At 44.7% G+C, this 20,156-nt stretch overlaps 1 protein-coding gene across 4 annotated transcripts in view; it reads right to left on the minus strand.

The window, feature by feature from the left end:
- Nucleotides 1-20,156, minus strand: part of macir (macrophage immunometabolism regulator) — a 36,686-nt gene continuing 16,530 nt past the window's right edge. For all 4 annotated transcript variants that reach the window (XM_038805161.1, XM_038805160.1, XM_038805162.1 and 1 more), the window contains exon 2: nucleotides 1-5,850. In XM_038805161.1, the coding sequence (XP_038661089.1) occupies nucleotides 5,205-5,828 (624 nt within the window). In that variant the 5' untranslated portion in view covers nucleotides 5,829-5,850 and the 3' untranslated portion in view covers nucleotides 1-5,204. The remainder of the gene's footprint in view (nucleotides 5,851-20,156) is intronic.

Below are 20,156 nucleotides of genomic sequence, written 5' to 3' on the forward strand. Positions count from 1 at the left end.
TAGTTTGGAAATTATCTTTATTGTTGGTTATATGCAGTTATTTTATTCAGTTCATCTATGACTTGCTGAAGATTGTATACAATATATTAAACTTGATACAAAATTATATATTTATAAACACATTAAGTATCCAAATCCTTCCTGGAGTAATGAGCATTTATGATTATAAGTTGATTTGCACAGAAGGTGGGTTATCACTACTATAAACTAAAACTGGTGGTAAAATAAATGTACCAACAATCCAGTACATTGTCCCTATTCCACTAGTTAATGCCAAGTGGCCCAATGGCATTATGTAACCATGAGTCAGTTCAGAGGGAATCCCTTGCTGAGTCCCTATTCATAGAAGATATTCCCAGAGGATACAGAGAAAGCTTCAAATTATTCAAGGGTCCTTTCAAATAGACCCGCATCTATCCAGAGGTGACATGCAGCACACTTGACCCAGCGCATAGTTTTGGTGTGAAATACGTGTAGCTGGAGCTATATTCTGTAAATAATCCCATTCCAATTGTATCCTGGCAGAGAAACTCACCTCAACACAACTCTGAGCCGTAGACCAGGATGTGATGCAAGTGCTGCCTTAAGGGATTTCAGATCAATCTCCTGCTATATCCTCGTTGAAGCCACTCAGATGAGAATAAATAGGCAGTAATAATGGAAAATAAATTAGAGGACAGGATTATTTTTCATTCTTTATTTCTCTGCAGAGTTTCTTCGATTAACAAATAGGATTTAGGGAGCAGATTTTAAAAATGTAAAACTATGAGAATATTTTAATTTATTGAACTCAGAAATAATTTTAGTTACTAGTTTTTTGAAATGTAAGCAAAATATTCACATGGGATAGTAACAAAAGTAGAAGTCTTAATGAGTGTTTTTCAAATAAAACCATGATGGGGAATTGGGGAGGAATGGATAAGTGATTGTATTTGCAAATGTGTTTCCGGTTTCCAAAATACACTTTTTTGGGCTCAATTCTCAGAAAATTTGGCATACATTAACCAGAGTTCCACAGTATGATCTAATCTTATACAGCACAGCAGATGGTTAACCACCACATAAAGAAATCAATAACCATCCACTCCAACAAAAAATAAGTTTCAGTAGGCCACCAAAATTTAAAAAACATATCATAAAATCAGCTCCGGACATGGAATATTCAGTTGGATACAGCACTTAGGGCAAAGGGGATTAAAGGATTTGGGGAAAGCGGGATTAGGCTATTGAGTTGGACGATAAGCCATGATCATAATGAATGGCAGAGCAGGCTTGAGGGACTGAATGGCCTCCTCTTGCTCCTATTTTTTCTATGTTTCTTTCTATGTTTGCAAAAAGAAAAAAGTCACTTCAATTTCTACCCTATATTTAACAGCTCCCAGGTTTATCTTTGAAAAGGTTAACTCTGGGAAACTATGCATCATCCAAAGCTTTCATTGTCATAAATATTCAGAGATCAAAGATTAAATGTTGTCTAACTTTACTAAGAGACACATACAACTGATACAGCACATGGCAACGTTGTAGCTTTATACTGATGCAATCACACAGGAAAAAAAAGTACATCCATAATCATCATTCATAGTTTATATATAGTGTTTCATTGCAGAATCCGTAATTCACTGAGTAAAATGTGTGGAACAATCTGTTTTAACACCTGGTTTGATGTTGCCATGGATTCTCACTGAATGTAATGTGGCACCAGTGGATTTCTATACTACTTGGTGAGGTGACTGACCAGATTCCAATTGCCATGGATTTCAAACAGTGACATTCACAACTCACCTGAAAAGGCCATCAGGATTGGGCAAATAAACTATTTAACAACATTCCAGCTAGCTGCTCAAAGTGATCACATCCCGTTTTATTGTCAAACTGTTCTTAAAGGTAGCTGAAGTCACACTAATAATGCCATAACAGTAAATAACAGTAATGTCTACTGAAGCTAATGCTACATTTCAGCATCATGATATACAAATTAAACTCCAAAAGAAGATGTTTATTCAGTCCAATATCACATAGCTCTAAATGCTGCTCAAGCTTTACTGGGGGTTTTCTTTTGTGAATGGCATTTACTTGCAATCTGACTTGAGGTTTGAACAAGCATTCTTATTGTGACATTGGTGATCTCATTGCATTGATGACCCCATTCAAAACTTGGATGATCCAAATTCCCTTTTAAAATCAATATGAGCAGCTTCTGCTCGTACATATTTGATCCGTTGCTTGGGGGGAAAAGCTGGCATCTCGAGCTTACAATTGAATTATGAGTCAACACCATTTAGTGTTACAGTAGCCGTTTGTACTCTAATTTCGTCACCAACTGCTGCAATGACTTCGCTCTTCAACTGATTAGCAGCATGGAAAAGCCTTCATACGGTATTTTAAAAATAAAAATATATTCTAGCAATGTTAGAATAATTTCAGCAACTATAAAAGCAATTGTTTTATTATGTGAAAAAGTTATTTAAATTATTGATACAGCGTTTCCCCATTGTATATCAAAATTTGAAAGACTATTAGATTCGGAGAGAAGCGAGCTTGGGCTGAAAATAAGTTACACTCGCACATTCAGGTTTCTGGTCCAGTTCAATAACATACTTCAGGAAATATGCAGTCTACTGATGTGAACAATGTATTTAAAGCAAAACTATTTAAGCTCCAACTGCCCATAATCAAGATTTTCTCCATAGGCCAGAACATAAATTGGTTCTTTTGTTTAATTCAAATGTGATTCTAGAAAGACTGTTTTGTTATGCTAATACCACATTTCAATAGACACTTTAGACTCAGCTCACTGGTCAATAATAATGCCACAGTATCTAACTACAAGCTTTTCCTTAATATTATCAGTGATTATACAACTAAATATTTTCAATATAGTCAGTGATGTGGGATTAATAAAGAAATCAAAAATGATTCCTCCCAACAACCAGAAGCTGTGTTGGTAACAAAAGCAATGTTCTTACATGTGGGGCAGAGGTCTGGAAACAAAAATGAAATCATATCGATATCAACTATTTTTACATGAAACAAATTCAATCGTTTATGGAAATTGCAATCTTTTAGGCGCAGAACAATTCAGGTTTTGGAACAACAAATGCTCAACTTTAATAGAACACTGAATGAGATTAACCTTTGAAGGTTATTGGCAGAGCCTGTTAGTATTTTTTTTAAATATTGAAATATGCTGCTCTTGCTGATTGTGTCTTATTTAATTTTCAGTATTTTTTTACAACCATCCATTTGTTTGGATTTATTATGGCTTCTGTAATTGCTAATAATTAATAAGGTACGTTGAAAAAAATAGATTAGAGCTTGTAGTAAATGATGCAACTAGAAAAGGGGAAAAAAAGGACAGATGCTCCAGCAAAGTGACCCTCAAAAAATTGGAGACATGTTATTGGGGCACCAGTAGCAGATCAGAGGTTTTTACGACATGCTCCCACCATGACAACAGTGTATCAAAGAATCACACCTGGAATTCTGGAAAGCAACAGCGGAGTCAAAATGTTAAAAGGAACTGACCACCCACTGCATAGAGTGTTTCAACTCCCAGTATTATGGTTTGTACATTAATCCTAAATAATTACCGGTCAGCCTATTTGTACCAGGCATCTATATATAAAAGCTACACAAATAGCCACGAAAGCAAATAAAAAAAACCTTTGGCAAAATTGGCTTAAGCTATAAATAATGGATAGTCAGTTAAATTAAACAGTCACTTCACAGCTTCAGTGGACTGTTGATCAAGTTGAATTAAATTGTCAGATAAACGGCAATATAAATTAAATATTAGTATTAAAGGATGGATGAATGAAAAAATATGCAAAAAAGTTAATTAACGCAATTTTAGTTTAGGAATGTTCTACAATCTTTTCTTCCCAAAGTACAAATTCCGATTGGCAAATAAAAGTCAACAATTAATCCCGGTGAGTGTGTTGTGCGGTATTATCCTACGTCTAGCAATACCATCTGAGTATTCAGCTTTCTAAAAATACATCTAAAGCTGAAGAGTTGCTGACAAGTTTCTGCAAATACAGGAATTTTTTTCTCCCATCCCATCCATTTTATAAACTCCCACTTTCTTATATTGAAAAAAAGATGGTAGTTAGTTGCATGTCATTGAACTTAAATATAAGCAGGTTTTTAAAATAATAGACACTTGCGTGGTACCGAAGAAGGATCAGACAGCTGTTCCAAAAGTGTCAGTTTAGAGAGATAAACCTTCCCCTACAATTTAAATTGCACTGTATGCTGAAAAGTAATAGTAAATTGTGAAACAGCTGGGTGGGAAAGTATTGAATCAAATAGCTTTGCTGACATTTTTGCTGCATTTGAAAACTTGCTCAGCATCGTAACTTGGTATCAAAGGACACCATGGGAAATTCTGCACTGTGGGTGTTCAGCACTTCCCCTCACAAAGTCTGTTGAGTTGTGCAGAGCAATTGGGAAATAAGAATCACTATTGAAATTGTTTCTACAAATATTGGAAAACAAAACCCCCGGAAGTAATTAAAGAACAGCTTGTCAGTATACCAGTGCAAATGGGCAATAAGGACCATTTCCCTGCAAGTAGTTGCTTTCTAATGCAGATCAAATATTTATCAGTTTAAACTGCAGACAAGAAAAATTGGAACCTTTATATAACTGCAAAATAGTCAATTCAAATGAAACGTTTTCATTGGATAGTACCTGAACAGCTATATTTAATTAGATCAGATTTCAAATGCCTTCCAATAATAGGTGCATATGCAGTTATTATTCAATTAAAGTCTAAATCATAAAATGCTGAAAATAAGTTAAACTGAAGACTAGTTTTGACTATAGGTTATTATTGCTACAAAACAGTTAGCAGTACTTCAGCCATTTCATATCATTCTTGCCATAACAAAAGACAACCATTTAACCATTTACCAGTAACATTGGAGTACATTGTTTCTAATCGTTCTGGGATGTAACATATTCCACCTACACTATCTAACCCACATTAATCCTATCAGAAGGGGCACTGAATTTACAGCCACCACGGTGCAGTTTGTATAGAATCAATATTCCATTAAGGAAGTTAAATATCTACTGTCAAGTTGTCCAGTTCGTCAACTCCCATCAGTCACAATGAAATTCGGGCAAATCCGCCACTGACTTCCCTTAAGCCCAGTGTTGTTCCTTGTGCATCTTGAATAAAGCAATGTATTTTTTTTTCAAGTTTTATTTCTGCTGAATACACGTTCCCCTCTCAGTGTGAGATGTTGTAGTTGGTACTGTAGTACTTCTGTATCTGCTGGCTCGTTAATATTCATTTTATCTAGGTTTAGGTAATCTAAGGATTTTGACTGGGCCCTCTTTCCCTTAATGAGGCAAACTGGTAAAGGGCCACGTAGACATTTGTTGGGTTCAAAGGAAAGTGACTTGACAGTTCGTTCCCCTGAACTTGGCATTCGCCGTCGTCTTCTGCCATTTGCAGCTGGGATCTCGTACGGTTGATAGTATCGATTCTTGGTTCTGTAGATGCGAGAACTTCTAGCCACTCCTGCATCCTGCTGCTTAGTATGTTGGCTGGGCAAAGCTTCTGCTGAATTTGGCTCATTGCCTGACCACCTTTGAGCCAACTTTAAAAGTTCCCCACCTGTAGTAAAGCCAACCAAGTAGTTGGTGTCCATGTGAAGAATCTGATAGCTAGGCACAGTTCGCTTGACTGGAGAGCATGGGGTGCTGGAGCTGCGGGGTTTCTCTGGTTCTGCTTTACCCAGAGAGTTCACTTCCACAGCAGGGGCAGAGAGGACTGGCACGGCTGCCCTGTTAATACCACTGAGGTCCACCTCCATTCTGAAACTGGCAGCTGTCGGACTAAAGTACAACATAACACTTAGTACAATACTAACAGAAAACAAATATAACATTTACACAAGGTTAAAAACTGGCCTCTGAAGACATAACCATAATGCTTAAAAAGACCATAAACAATTAATCAGTAACTTGGTAAACCTCAGCTCATCGCTGCCTTACCTTATTTAATCTCTTTAAAAGGTTGAACAGTGTTTAAACAGGTGGGTGAGCAACCTGGAGTACAAACTCAATGTCACAGGCGTAATGGAGAAAATCTCTCACAACAACACATCTGATTCTACATTTAATCTTAAGCCATGTTTAAAAAGAAATAGTGCACATTCTCCTTGTGTTTGCGTGGGTCTCACCCCCACAACCCAAAGATGTGCAGGCTAGGTGGATTGGACACGCTAAATTTATTTTTAAAAAGAAAAAGAGATAGGGTCGATAGCAGTGTGATCAGCTTTTGAATTGGATAGTTTATGATGTGAAAATTCAAGCAAACTCAGTGTGCAGGTTAGAGTGTGATGGTTAAGCTTGGTCCTTTAGTCTCAGTAGCAGGACGGTCAATCTGCACTCTTTGGATAAATATTTTGTTGGAAGATTATTCAAAATGTCACACTAGAACTGCAGTTTATTTCTCTGCTTAAGGCCTAGCTAGTGTAGACTTTAAAATAAGCCATTAGGTTTTGTCTTAATTTTTTGTGCCTGTGGTTGGCTAATTTTACTGTCATTGGCAAAAGAAAGGCAAGTGTGAGCATACGTCTGGGTAACAGAAACCAGGCATAGTGATAATGTAACTAGACCAGCCATCCAGAGGCCCAGACTAATGTTCCAGGGACATGGCGGGTTCAAAACCAACTATGGCAGTCGGTGGAATTTAAATTAAATTAATAAATCTGGAATATGAAGCTAATCTCCGTAATGGTGACCATGAAACTATCATCAATTATTGTAAAAACCCATTCCATTTACTAATGCCCTTCAGGGAAGGAAACCTGCCTACAGCCTTCCTTACCCGGTCTGGCTTACATGAGACTTCCGACCCACATCAATGTGGTTGACTGCCCTCTGAAATGGCTTAGCAAAGCACTCAGTTCAAGGGCAATTAGGGATGAGCAACAAATGCTGGCCCCGTCAGCGACGTCCACATTGCATGAAAGAATTTTTTAAAAATCAAGTCTAATTCACATTTAGATTTGTAGGAAAGGACTTCCGGTGGCAGCTATGAGGGAGTAGGTCGCACATTTGGTGGCTCCCTTTTGGTCGGACTTTTGGACCATTTCCCCTGACGTTTTTGCACTTTTGAGTGCGGAACTGGAAAGCAATAGTACTCAGGCACAGGACCCATACAGAATTGTATGGGCCTAAGAAGCCGGAGGGACCGTAAACAGCAGAGGTTGTCGAGTAAGGGCACAGTGGAGGCTGTGAGAGAGACCAGCATGGCTGGTGTTCAGAGCAAGGAGCCAACAGCCCAGCCCACAATGGAGCAGCTGCTGCAAACTATGCAGAAGGGCTTTTTGACTTTGAAACGTGACAACTTGGAGCCGCTTCAGAAGTCGATTGATCGGATGGGAAAAAGGCTGGATGATCAGTCTGAGAAGTTCCAGAAGTTGGAGAAGTCAGTGGAGGAGCAGGCTGACTTTCAAACAGTGGCGGATGTGGAGATTCGGAGGCTGAGGGACCAGCAAAAAGTGCTGCTGGAAAGGCTGGAGGACCTGGACAACAGATCTCGCTTGGGCCTCCCGAAGGGCGCAGAGGGGCTAGACGCTGCCGCATTTGTGGAGGGTATGTTTCAGAAGTTGCTGGGGAACGAGGTGTTCCCGTGCCCGCCGTTGGTGGACAGGGCACACAGAGTGCAGGTGAGGCAGCCACGACAAGGGGGTCCCCCACGATCGATGGTGGTACGCTTTCACAGGTACCTGGACAAGGAACGGGTGCTGCAATGGGCAAAGAGCACACAAAGCTGTATTTGGGACAATACCACCCTGCGTGTGTACCAAGATTTGAGAGCGGAAGTGGCCAGGAGGAGGGGAGACTACAGGCAGGTGAAGGAGATACTGTATTAAAACAAGGTGAAATTCGGGCTGCTTTTTCCGGCACGACTGTGGGTTACATACAAGGGTCAGCACCTCTATTTCGACGAACCCGAAGAGGCGGTGGACTTCGTTAAGAAGGGCTGGCCCTGAGCTGAGGATGTTTGGACTCATGTTAGAGCTTTTAAGTATATGTGGGGTATATGTATGACAGACCAGAGGAAGCGCGACACATGGCTTGGGGGCTGGCCAAGGAAAGGGGATGGCTGATCGGCAAAGGGGGGGGGGGGGGGGGGGGGGGGAGGCGAAGTGCCCTCCAACCAGGCTGATCACCTGGAATGTTAGAGGGTTAAACGGGCCAGTAAAGAGGGCGCGTGTGTTTGCGCATCTGCGGGTTCTGAAGGCGGACATAGTCTTGTTGCAGGAGATGCACCTGAAAGTGGCAGACCAGGTTAGGTTAAGGAAGGGCTGGGTCAGTCAGGTCTTTCATTCGGGGCTTGATTCTAAGATGAGGGGGGTTACGATCCTGATTAATAAAAGGGTACAATTTGAGGCGGACGGCACAGTTGTGGATGGGGTGGCAGGTTCATTATGGTGAGGGGTAAGCTCGAAGGGGTGAGAGCAGTCCTGGTCAGTGTGTATGCCCCTAATTGGGACGATGTGGATTTTATTAGGAGGATGTTAGGGAGGATCCCCGACTTGGACTCGTGTAAGATGATCATAGGTGGGGACTTTAATACAGTCCTGGACCCGAGCCTGGACCGGTCATGCTCAAGAACTGGTAGGTTGCCAGCAATGGCAAACAAACTGAGAGGGTTCATGGAGTAAATGGGGGGAGCAGATCCGTGGAGATTTAGCCGGCCGACAGCGAGGGAGTTCTCATATTACTCCCACGTCCACAAGGTGTAGTCCCGTAGGGACCTGCTGGCCGGAATGGTGGGGGCAGAATATTCGGCAATTGCCATATCGGACCATGCTCCGCACTGGGTAGACCTGCAGTTTTGTCAGGACAGCTTTCAGCGCCCACTATGGAGGCTGGAAGTTGGACTACTCGCGAACGAGGCGGTGTGCGAGAGGCTGAGGAAATGCATGCAGAGTTACCTGCAGGTGAACGATACTGGAGATGTCTCGGCAGCGGTGCTCTGGGAGGCACTGAAGGCAGTGATGAGAGGGGAGCTGATATCAATATGGGCGTACAGGGACAGGACGGATAGGGGAGAGACGCACATACTACGGACGGACAGGAGGTACGCGGAATCCCCAAGGCTAGAGTTATTCAGGAAACGACAGAGGCTGCAGGCAGAGTTTGGGGTGCTGACTACAGGCAAGGCTGTTGAGCAGCTTTGAAAGGTAGAAGGCGCGATTTATGAGCATGGGGAGAAGGCCAGTAGAATGCTTGCGCAGCAACTGAGGAGGAGGGAAGCGGCTAGGGAAATAAGGAGGGTAGTGGATGGGGAAGGTAACCTAGCAGGGCTGAACAAGGTCTTTTGGGACTTTTATAGGAAGCTGTACACTTCGGAACAACCTGGGGGACCGGGGGGGGGCTGAGGCGATTCCTGGACGGACTGACCTTCCCAAGAGTGGGGAGGGGGTTGGTGGATGGACTGGGGGCCCTGTTCAGGATCGAAGAGATATTGGGGGGACCTGAAGATCATGCAGTCGGGTAAAGCCCTGGGGCCGGACGGGTATCCGGTGGAGTTTTACAAAACATTTGCCGGGATAGTGGGGCCAGTGCTGGCCAAGGTCTTTAACGAGGCAAGAGACAGAGGCAGTTTACCCCAACAATGCCGCAGGCCACCATCTCGCTCCATTCTGAAACGGGATAAGGACCCGGAGGCCTGTGGATCATACAGGCCGATCTCCTTGATCGACGTTGATGCCAAGTTACTGGCCAAGATTTTGGCGACCAGAATTGAGGACTGTGTACCAGATGTAATTATGGAGGCCCAAACCGAGTTTGTAAAGGGGAGACAGCTGGTGGCCAACATAAGAAGGCTGCTCAACGTGATTATGATGCCCCCAGAGAGTAGGGAGGTAGAGATAGTAGTAGCCATGGATACTGAAAAGGCTTTTGACCGGGTCGGGTGGGAGGTACGATGACGGTTCGGGTTCGGGATGGGGTTCATCGACTGGGTTAGGCTATTGTATCAGGCCCCGGAGGCGAGTGTAAGGATGAATCGGATGACACCGGACTACTTTAGACTGCACCGTGGGATAAGACAGGGCTGCCCTCTCTCCCCACTGTTGTTTGCGCTGGCCATTGAGCTGCTGGCAATTTCACTGAGAGCTTCTAGGGGCTGGAAAGGGCTGGTCTGGGGAGGAGTGGAACATAGAGTCTCGTTATACGCGGATGATCTGCTGTCATATGTATCGGACCCAATGGTGGGGATGGACGGTATTATGGCAACCCTGAGGGAATTTGGTCGGTTCTCCGGATACAAACTGAACATGGCGAAGAGCGAGATGTTTGTAATTCAGGCGAGGGGGCAGGAGAGTAGGCTGAAGGGGTTGCCGTTCAGGCTAGTAGGGGAGAGTTTCCTATATTTGGGGATTCAGGTGGCATGGGACTGGGGATTCAGGTGGCATAAGCTCAACCTGTCCCGACTGGTGGAACGAGTGAGGAAGGAGGTCCGGAGGTGGGATGCGCTCCCACTGTCATTGGCGGGGAGGGTGTAGACTGTTGACGATTCTCCCGCGGTTCGTTTGTTTTTCAGTGTCTCCCCATCTTTATCCTGCGGTCCTTCTTTAAGAGGCTGAATAAAATTATTCTGGGATTTGTATGGGCAGGGAGGTCCCCGCGGGTGAAGAGGGTAATGCTTGAAAGGAGCAGAGGAGAAGGGGGGCTGGCGTTGCCGAACTTCAGCAACTATTACTGGGCGGCCAACATAGCGATGGTAAGGAAATGGATGGTGGGTGCAGGGTCGGTTTGGGAGCGGATGGAGGCTGCTTCATGCAGGGGCACTAGCTTAGCAGCCCTGGTCACTGCGCCTCTGCCGCTTCCGCCGGCACGGTACTCCACCAGCCCGTGGTGGCGGCTCTTCGGATCTGGGGCCAGTGGAGGAGCCATGTAGGGGAGGTAAGAGCATCGGTGTGGACCCCAATCTGCCCCGGGGAACATGGACGGGGGGTATCGACTGTGGAGGAGGGCGGGGATTGTGAGGATGGGGGATCTGTTCCTGGAAGGGAGCTTTCGAAGAATGAGGGCGCTGGAGGAGAAGTTTGGGCTGGTGAGAGGGAACGACTTTAGATACTTGCAGGTGAGGGATTTTGTACGCAGACTGGTGCCGTCGGTCCCATGTCTCCCACCGAAGGGGTGGCAGGACAGGGTAGTTTCTCGGGGAGAGGTGGGAGAGGGTAGAGTTTCAGACGTCTACAAGGAGCTAATGAGGGCTGAGGCTACGCAGTCCGAGGACCTGAAGCTTAAGTGCGAGGAGGAGCTGGGGGGGGGGGGGGGGGAAAGAGAGCTGGAGGACGGTATTTGGGCAGAAGCCCTAGAACATAGAACATAGAACAGTACAGAACAGAACAGGCCCTTCGGCCCTCAATGTTGTGCCGAGCCATGATCACCCTACTCAAACCCACGTATCCACCCTATACCCGCAACCCAACAACCCCCCCCCCTTAACCTTACTTTTATTAGGATACTACGGGCAATTTAGCATGGAAAATCCACCTAACCCGCACATCTTTGGACTGTGGGAGGAAACCGGAGCACCCGGAGGAAACCCACGCACACAGGGGGAGGACGTGCAGACTCCACACAGACAGTGACCCAGCCGGGAATCGAACCTGGGACCCTGGAGCTGTGAAGCATTTATGCTAACCACCATGCTACCCTGCTGCCCCTGAGCAGAGTAAACACGACCGCAACATGCGCCAGGCTCAGCCTGATCCAGTTTAAGGTCGTGCACCGGACCCACACGACGGTGACCCGTATGAGCAGATTCTTCGGGCTGGAGGACAAGTGTGCTAGATGCGCCGGAGGGCCAGCTAACCATGTACACATGTTCCGGTCGTGCCCTAAACTCAGGGGTATTGGCAGGGATTCGCAGATGTCATGACCCAGGTATTGAAAACTGGGATGGTAATGAGCCCAGAGGTGGCAATCGTTGGGCTTTCGGAGGACCCGGCAGTCCAGGAAGAGAAAGAGGCCGACGTTCTGGCCTTTGCTTCCTTGGTAGCCCGGGGACGAATACTGTTAGCATGGAGGGACTCAAAGCCCCCCCCGAGGCCTGAGATATGGCTATCAGACATGGCAAGCTTTCTTGTCCGAGAGAAAGTCAAGTTCGCCTTGACAGGTTCGTTACTAGGGTTCGCCCGAAGGTGGCAGCCATTTATTGACTTCTTCGCAGAGGAGTAAGCATCAGTCTTGACTTTTTTTTTGTACTGTACATGGTCACTTTTTCTATATGCCTAAAATACCTCAATAAAATTGTTTGTTAAAAAGAGATTTGTAGGAAAGGTAGATAACAGCAGAACAGGGACAATGAATTGATCCAAAACATTAACTATTAACTCTTCCCTTTTCACTTGAGTATTATATGATATTTCCACCACTTTTTTTTTTATTAGGCTAATAATTATTTTCAAATGAAAGTACAGAAGGGCTTTAATCATTAAGAAACACACACAAATCTATCCATCACCGAAGGCATTCTCCTGGAGGCCAATCTCCCTGATCCCATCAACAATCAGCACAGTCAGTGGTTTCTTGGTGGGAAAGCATAAAGGCCACAGAAAACTTTCTCTACCAATGCATAGCATAAAAGATGGCCATTCTGCTTACTGTGACTATGCCATCAATTTGCTGCGGAAACCTGGAACCAATCTCAATGCTCCATTCCATGCAATTTTCCCTCAAAAGATTACCAAGTATTGCTATCATCTCGCCCAACCAACCATTTGATTCCTTTCTCCCTCACATGCTTATTTGACATCACCTTGCTATTCACCTCAATTACTTCTTGAGTTAACAAGTTGCACATTCTGAACACTCTCTCAGTAAAGAGGTCTCTCTCAAGCTGCTTTATTGAATTTATGAATGCTGATCTTACATTTCTGGTCCCTCGTGCTGGTCTTACCCAATGGGCTAAATCGCTGGCTTTTACAGCAGACCAAGGCAGGCCAGCAGCACGGTTCAATTCCCGCACCAGCCTCCCCGAACAGGTGCCGGAATGTGGCGACTAGGGGCTTTTCACAGTAACTTCATTGAAGCCTACTCGTGACAATAAGCGATTTTCATTTCATTCATGTAGAAACGTTTTCTCTATGTCTGTCCTTTCATTATCATTAGGACCTCCAACAGATCACACACTTCTAAAGAGAGCTCCAGCTTGCTCCTCATAGGTAGATCCCCTGAACCCTGGCAACAATCTCGCAAAACTTATTTCCGCCTTTCTCAGTGCCGCTATGTCCATTTTGCAATATGGTGTCAAGAACTGTCACAGTGCTCCAAGTGTGACTTAATCAAAGTTCTAAACATATTTAACATGCCTACGACCTTCGCGACCCACGCCGGCCGACCTGAGTGACCCAACATTTTCTCTCACCTTGTTGCTGACACAAATGGAGGAAATGGTTTTGGGTCCTTTGGCCCCAATGGTCCCTTTGTCCCCCCGAACTTGAAAAAAAAAGGCTGCAACCATATTTTTAAAAAGTGCAGCTGCACTGTGCATGCGTGCCCGATCATCGGTGCGCATGCCATAGTTTTGCACATGTGCACTGATTGGGCACGCATGCGCAGTGCGGCCAAATTTTTAAAATCCGTTCTTGGCCATTTTGAAGGCTGCTCGCCGCCGGCTTCATTAAAAGCCGGCTGCTGCTGTTGTGCGCGGATTTGCACAATCGGGAGTGCCGCGACGGACGGCTCCACGACCCTCCCGACACCTGCCCGCTTACCACCCGCTCCAGACACCCACCCGCGGGTCGCGCCCCAGAATTTGACAATGCCTGCCTTAACAGCACTCTTTTGTGGGATTTCACACTAGCTATTATCAAGGTTTACTCCAAAACACAGGGACAATACACTCCCAGACTCTCTGACTCCAGGTCTGCCCTGTAACAAAGCAAGGCTATCAGGCCGAGTATCCACAATGAAGTGCTACAACCACTATCTACCTTCTATTATATACCGGTGGCTTTGACCATGTAACTGAAACTCCACCTTCACCATGAAAAGCCATCATTTGCCTTCCATTTTGCATCAATGGCCTTTTGTCATCTGATTGAAACTGCCCCCTGACATTGAAATCCCTTCAGCCAAACAATTTGGTGGTGGGGGGTTCTGGGAACACAGGCCTTCTAAATTACACTGATTATGGACAGGTTGGGGGGTAGAGGGCAAAGGGAATTGAAGGTTTCAGTCTATCTCCCTCTGCAGTCCAAACCACACTAAACTGCCGATATGTGCCCCAAATCTTTTATAGCCCTCCTCACCATTAGCTTAACATTTTGCATCAGCAGAACTTGAAGCTGTATTTCATGTATCCAAATACAAATCATCTATATATACCAAGAATGAGTGAAGCCCGAAGAGTATATTACTCCCAATCTTCTGCAACTTGACTAAATGATTGTCTTAGTTATATGTCCGCCAATCAACTCTATCCATGGTGACACTTTTCATTTAATGTCAGATACCTGAATTTTTCTTGTAATACACATTATTGAATGAATGCCATCTGAAATTCCAAGCATTGTTTTAACTACATTCCTTTCATTTGTCCAATTAAATCACTTATTCAAAATTTTCTAAACAGTGCTTCCCTTTAAAACATGTTGCTCATGTTTGATCATTGTGATCTCAAATTAAGAGGTTCTAAGCATTTTCTCACAATTGGGCTCAGATAAATTAGTATGGACTTCCTTGGTTTATCCATTCTCCCTTCTTGAACAAGAGTATTACATTGTCTGCTTTCCACTCCCATGCAATATTTACATATTTAAGGAAGATTGAAAATTGTGATCAGAACCTCAGTTATTTCCTCTTGGATCTCTTTTCAACAGAACAGAACTCTGATCAATCCAGATAATGGCCAGGATATGTCAAAGTCAATAAATCAGGCAGTTTATAACTTCTCACCAGAAAAATGGTCATGAAATGTGCACAACTGCTGTAAATGTCTAACTGGTTCATTAATGCCCTTCAGAAACAAGAACCTACTACCTCTACCTGACTTAATTAACATGCAAGTCCAATCTCATGTCACATCTGGAGTTCCGTATACAATATCTGTCACCTTATTTAATGAAGGATGTAAATGTATTGGAAACAGTTCAGAGAAGTTTTGCCAGACTAATAACTGGAATGGGTATGTTGTCTTCTGAGGAAAGGTTGGACAGGCTAGGCTTGTATACACTGAAGTTAAAAAAATAAGAGAAAGGTTAAAACATAAAAGATCCTGAGGGATCTTGACAGGGCGGATGTGGAGCGGATGTTTCCTCTTATGGGAGAATCTAGAACTAGTGGCCACTGTTAAAATAATAAGGAGTCGCCCATTTAAAGTGGAGGTGAGTTGAATTTTGTCTCTGAGGGTCATAGGTCTTTGAATGTTTTTAAGGCCGAGGTTGGTAGATTATTGATAAGGAAGGGGATGAAAGGTTATTGGGGTTCGGGGGAGGGGGAAATGCAGATTTGAGAGTACTATGAGGTTACCCATGATCTTATTAAATGGTGGAGCAGGCTCAAGGGGTCTAATGGCTTCCTGCTCCTTGTACGTATGGTTGACTCAAAGCTCTCAGCGCAATAAGGGACAGTAAATATTACTTTGACAATATCTTCCACATCCCAAGAACAGTATTTTTTTAAGTTGTAAGAGATTATACAATCAGAGCCCATTCATAGAGTTATGCTGATTTTTAAAAAAACAATTCCTTTTCGACGTTGATCTCTAATAATTGTTCCAGATTCTCCTCCAATACCACTTCTTCACTTTATAGGAATACATTACGCATCTCATATAAGAAAGGTTCCTTTTGCCGATCCACAAATGTTTTGCCAACTTTTCTGCCCAGTTAATTTGGGGTAAACCCTTTGCGTCCCACTGATCTTTGCCTTTTTTCTTGATCCTGCACCATTGTCATTGACTTTGCATTACTCTTTTGTATCAGAGGTTCTTTATTTTTAAACTGTGCCCCGAGTTAAGCATTCCCCCACACGAGGTAACATCCTCTCACCATCTACCCTGCCAAGTTCCTTCAGGATCTTACATGTTTCAGTAAGTTCATCTCTCATTCTTCTACACTCCAATTAGTATAGGTCAGTTCAATTTTCATAGTCCATTTGAAAATTCATTGCAGGTACATTGTTAATTATTCATTTAGATAATTTTTAAAATGAAGGCAAACATGGCATATGCTTTTTTACCACCATTTCCACCTGTGCTGCCACTTTTAAGGGTCTGTGGACCTGAACGCCCAGTTATCTGTGTGTGCCTATGCTCCTGATAGTTCTGCCATTTAATTTATAGCCCCCACCTGAATTGGATCTACCAAAATGCATCATCTCACATTTGTCCGGGTGAAATTCCATCTGCCATTTCACTGTCCAATTTCGCAGCCTATCGATATACTGCTTTATTCTCTGACAATCTTCATCAGTACCTGCAACTCCTGCAATCTTAGTATCAACCACAAACTTGCTAATCAGATCCGCTACGTTTTCTTCCAAGTAATTTATATATATTACAAACAGCAGAGGTCCCTGCAGAACACCACTAGTTACATACCTCCATTCGGAAAAAAAACCCTTCCACTGCTACCCTCTGTCTTCTGTGGCCAAGCCAGTTCTAAATCCATCTAGCTAGTTCATGCCTGACCCCGTGTGATTTAATCTTTTGCACCAGCCTGCTATGAGGGACCTTGGAAAATGCTTTACTAAAGTCCACATAGACAACATCCACAGCCCTTCCTTCGTCAATCATTTTTGTCACCTCCTCAAAAAACTCAGTTAAATTAGTGAGACATGACCTCCCTCGTACAAAACCATGCTGCCTGTCGCTAATTAGATTATTCACTTCCAAATGTGCATAGATCCTATCTCCGAGAATCTTTTCCAACATTTCACTATCACTGACATCAAGCTCACTGGCCTATATTTACCTGGGTTATCCTTGCTACCCTTCTAAAATTAGGGCCAACATTGGCTATCCCCCAATCCTCTGGGGCCTCACCTGTGGCCAACAAGGAAAGAAAGATTTCTGTTAGAGGCCCAGCGATTTCATCTCTTGTCTCCCTCAGTAATCTGGGATAGATGCCATCTGGCCCTGGGTAATTGTCTACCTTAATGCTTTTTAACACACCTAACACTTCTTCCCTCGTAATAACAACCTGTCCTAAAGTATTTACATATCCCTCTGAGACATCACCAATCAATGTGTCCCTTTATTTGTGATCCTTGCGGCATTCTACCAATTATGGTTTGCCAAACTGAAAATGACCCATTTCTTCTGACTGTTCCCAATTAGTCAATCCTCTTATCACCCCCAATACCCTGAACTCTCATCTTATGTCTCCATATCAAATGCCATTTTTGAAATCTACTACATCTACTAGTTTGTCTTTCTCCACCTTGCATGTTACATCCTGAAAGCACTCCAATAAATTGGTCAAACACAATTTCCCTTTTACCAAATTATATTGTCTTGACCTGAATGTATTATTATTTTTGTGTCCTATTACTCCCTCTATAATAACGAATACTAACATTTTCCAAATGACAGATGTTAGACTGACTAATATTAGTTTCCCGCTTTCTCCCTCCCTTCTTTCTTGAATAGTGGTATTACATTTTCAGTTTCTTTCCAGAATCTAGGGAATTTTGGAGGATTACAACCAGTGCACCCACTATCTCTGCAGCAACTTCCTTTAAGACCATCCTTAAAGAACCTGCCAGACTTTAATCTCATCAGTTTTCTTGGTACTTTTTCTCTAGAGATTCGATTTTGTGTCTTTTACTGTGAAAATAGATACAAAATACTTGTTTTTTTTTATAAATGTTTTTTATTGAGTTTTCATATTTTATATATGACAGATTACAAATTATTAGAGAGGAAAAAAAAAAGAAAACACAAAAATTTAACATGAATATTTACAGGTAAGCATCTTCATAACAACAATTGTGGCCGCCCCCTTTAGCCAGCATACATATTTTACATTCCCCAGTATGGCCGAGGCACATGTTTATAGGCATTTATTTATAGTTTGGTTTTGGGCCTTGGCTTGCCATCAAATCCCCATAACGAGCCCGTAACCCCCCCCCCCCCCCCGGCTACCTTCCCCCGATTCCCGTCCATTTTCCCCAATTCTTGGCCACCCGACTATTCTTCCTCTTGTACGTTGGCCACAAATAGGTCCCGGAACAGTTGCATGAATGGCTCCCACGTTCTGTGGAAGCAGTCGTCCGACCCTCGGATAGCGAATTTGATTTTCTCCATTTGGAGAGATTCCGAGAGGTCGGACAGCCAGTCTGCAGCTCTGGGCGGTGCTGCTGACCGCCAGCCAAACAGGATTCTACGGCGGGCGATCAGGGAGGCAAAGGCAAGGGCGTCCGCCCTCCTCCCCAGGAATAGATCTGGCTGGTCTGAAACCCCGAAGACCGCCACTATCGGGCATGGCTCCACCCTCACCCCCACCACTTTGGACATAGCCTCGAAGAAGGCTGTCCAGTACTCCACAAGTCTGGGGCAAGACCAGAACATGTGGGCGTGGTTGGCCGGGCCTCTTTGGCACCGCTCACATCTGTCCTCCACCTCCGGGAAGAACCTACTCATACGGTTTCTCGTTAAGTGGGCTCTATGTACCACTTTTAGTTGCGTCAGGCTGAGCCTTGCGCACGTGGAGGTGGAGTTGACCCTATGCAGTGGTTCGCTCCAGAGTCCCCACCCGATCTCCATCCCCAGGTCGTCCTCCCATTTCCTTCTTGTTGCGTCCAGTACGGTGTCGTCCCTATCTACCAGTCGGTCATACATGTCACTACAGTTCCCTTTCTCTAGGATACTTGCGTCCAGTAGGTCCTCCAGTAGCGTCTGTCGTGGCAGTTGTGGGTACGTCCTCGTCTCCTTTCGTAGGAAGTTTTTGAGCTGCAGGTACCGTAGCTCGTTCCCCCCAGCTAGCTGAAATTTCTCTGTCAGTTCGTCCAGTGTTGCGATCCTGTCATCCGTGTATAGGTCCCTGACTGTCAGTGTCCCACGGTCCTGCCTCCACCTTTTGAAGGTGGCGTCAGTCAGTGCTGGTTTGAACCTATGGTTGTTGCAGATGGGAGCCTTGTCCGACATTTTGTACAGGCCAAATTGCTGCCGCAGTTGGTTCCAGGATTGGAGGGTGGCTGTCACCACTGGGCTGCTGGAGTGTTTTTTGGGTGGGGATGGGAGTTCTGCCGTGGCGAGGGCCCGGAGGGAGGTTCCCATGCAGGAGGCCTCCTCCGCACGTACCCACTCGGCTTCTGGCTCCTGGATCCATCCCCTTACTCGTTCGACTGTTGCCGCCCAGTGGTAGAATTGTAGATTCGGGAGGGCTAGCCCCCCCCTGATTTTTGTTTTTTGTAGGACCTTCTTTGGGATCCTAGCATTTTTACCCCCCCATACAAACGCCATGATAAGCTTGTCCAGCACTTTGAAAAAGGCCTTGGGGATGTAGATCGGAATGGATCTAAACAGGAAGAGGAACCTGGGCAATACGTTCATTTTGATCGTCTGGACTCTCCCCGCGAGGGAGAGCGGGAGTGTGTTCCATCTTTGCAGGTCCTTTTTAACTTCCTCCGTCAGGCTGATGAGGTTCCATTTGTGGATCCCTTTCCAGTCATGGGCTATTTGGATCCCCAGGTAGCGGAATTTATGTTGGGCTTGTTTGAACGGCAGCCCCTTTAGTGCTGCCCCCCCCCCCCCCCCCCCCCCCTTCTTGCGGGTGTACTGGGAAGATTTCACTTTTGCTCATGTTGAGTTTGTAACCCGAGAAGGCTCCAAACTCTTTCAGGAGCGCGATGATTCCGTCCATGCTGCTTTGTGGGTCTGAGATATAGAGGAGCAGATCATCCACATAGAGTGAGACTCTGTGCTCTCTACCTCCCCTTCGGATCCCCCTCCAATTTTTTGCTGCCCTGAGCGCGATTGCTAGCGGTTCGATTGCTAGTGCGAACAGCAGCGGGGACAGTGGGCATCCTTGTCTGGTGCCCCTGTGCAGCTGGAAGTATTGGGAGTTGGTATTGTTGGTCCGTACACTCGCCATGGGAGCGTTGTATAGGAGCTTTACCCAAGCGGTGAACCCTGTTCCAAGCCCGAACCGCTACAGTACCTC

This window comes from Scyliorhinus canicula, chromosome 8, assembly GCF_902713615.1.
Source record: "Scyliorhinus canicula chromosome 8, sScyCan1.1, whole genome shotgun sequence".
Classification (NCBI taxonomy): Eukaryota; Metazoa; Chordata; class Chondrichthyes; order Carcharhiniformes; family Scyliorhinidae; genus Scyliorhinus; species Scyliorhinus canicula.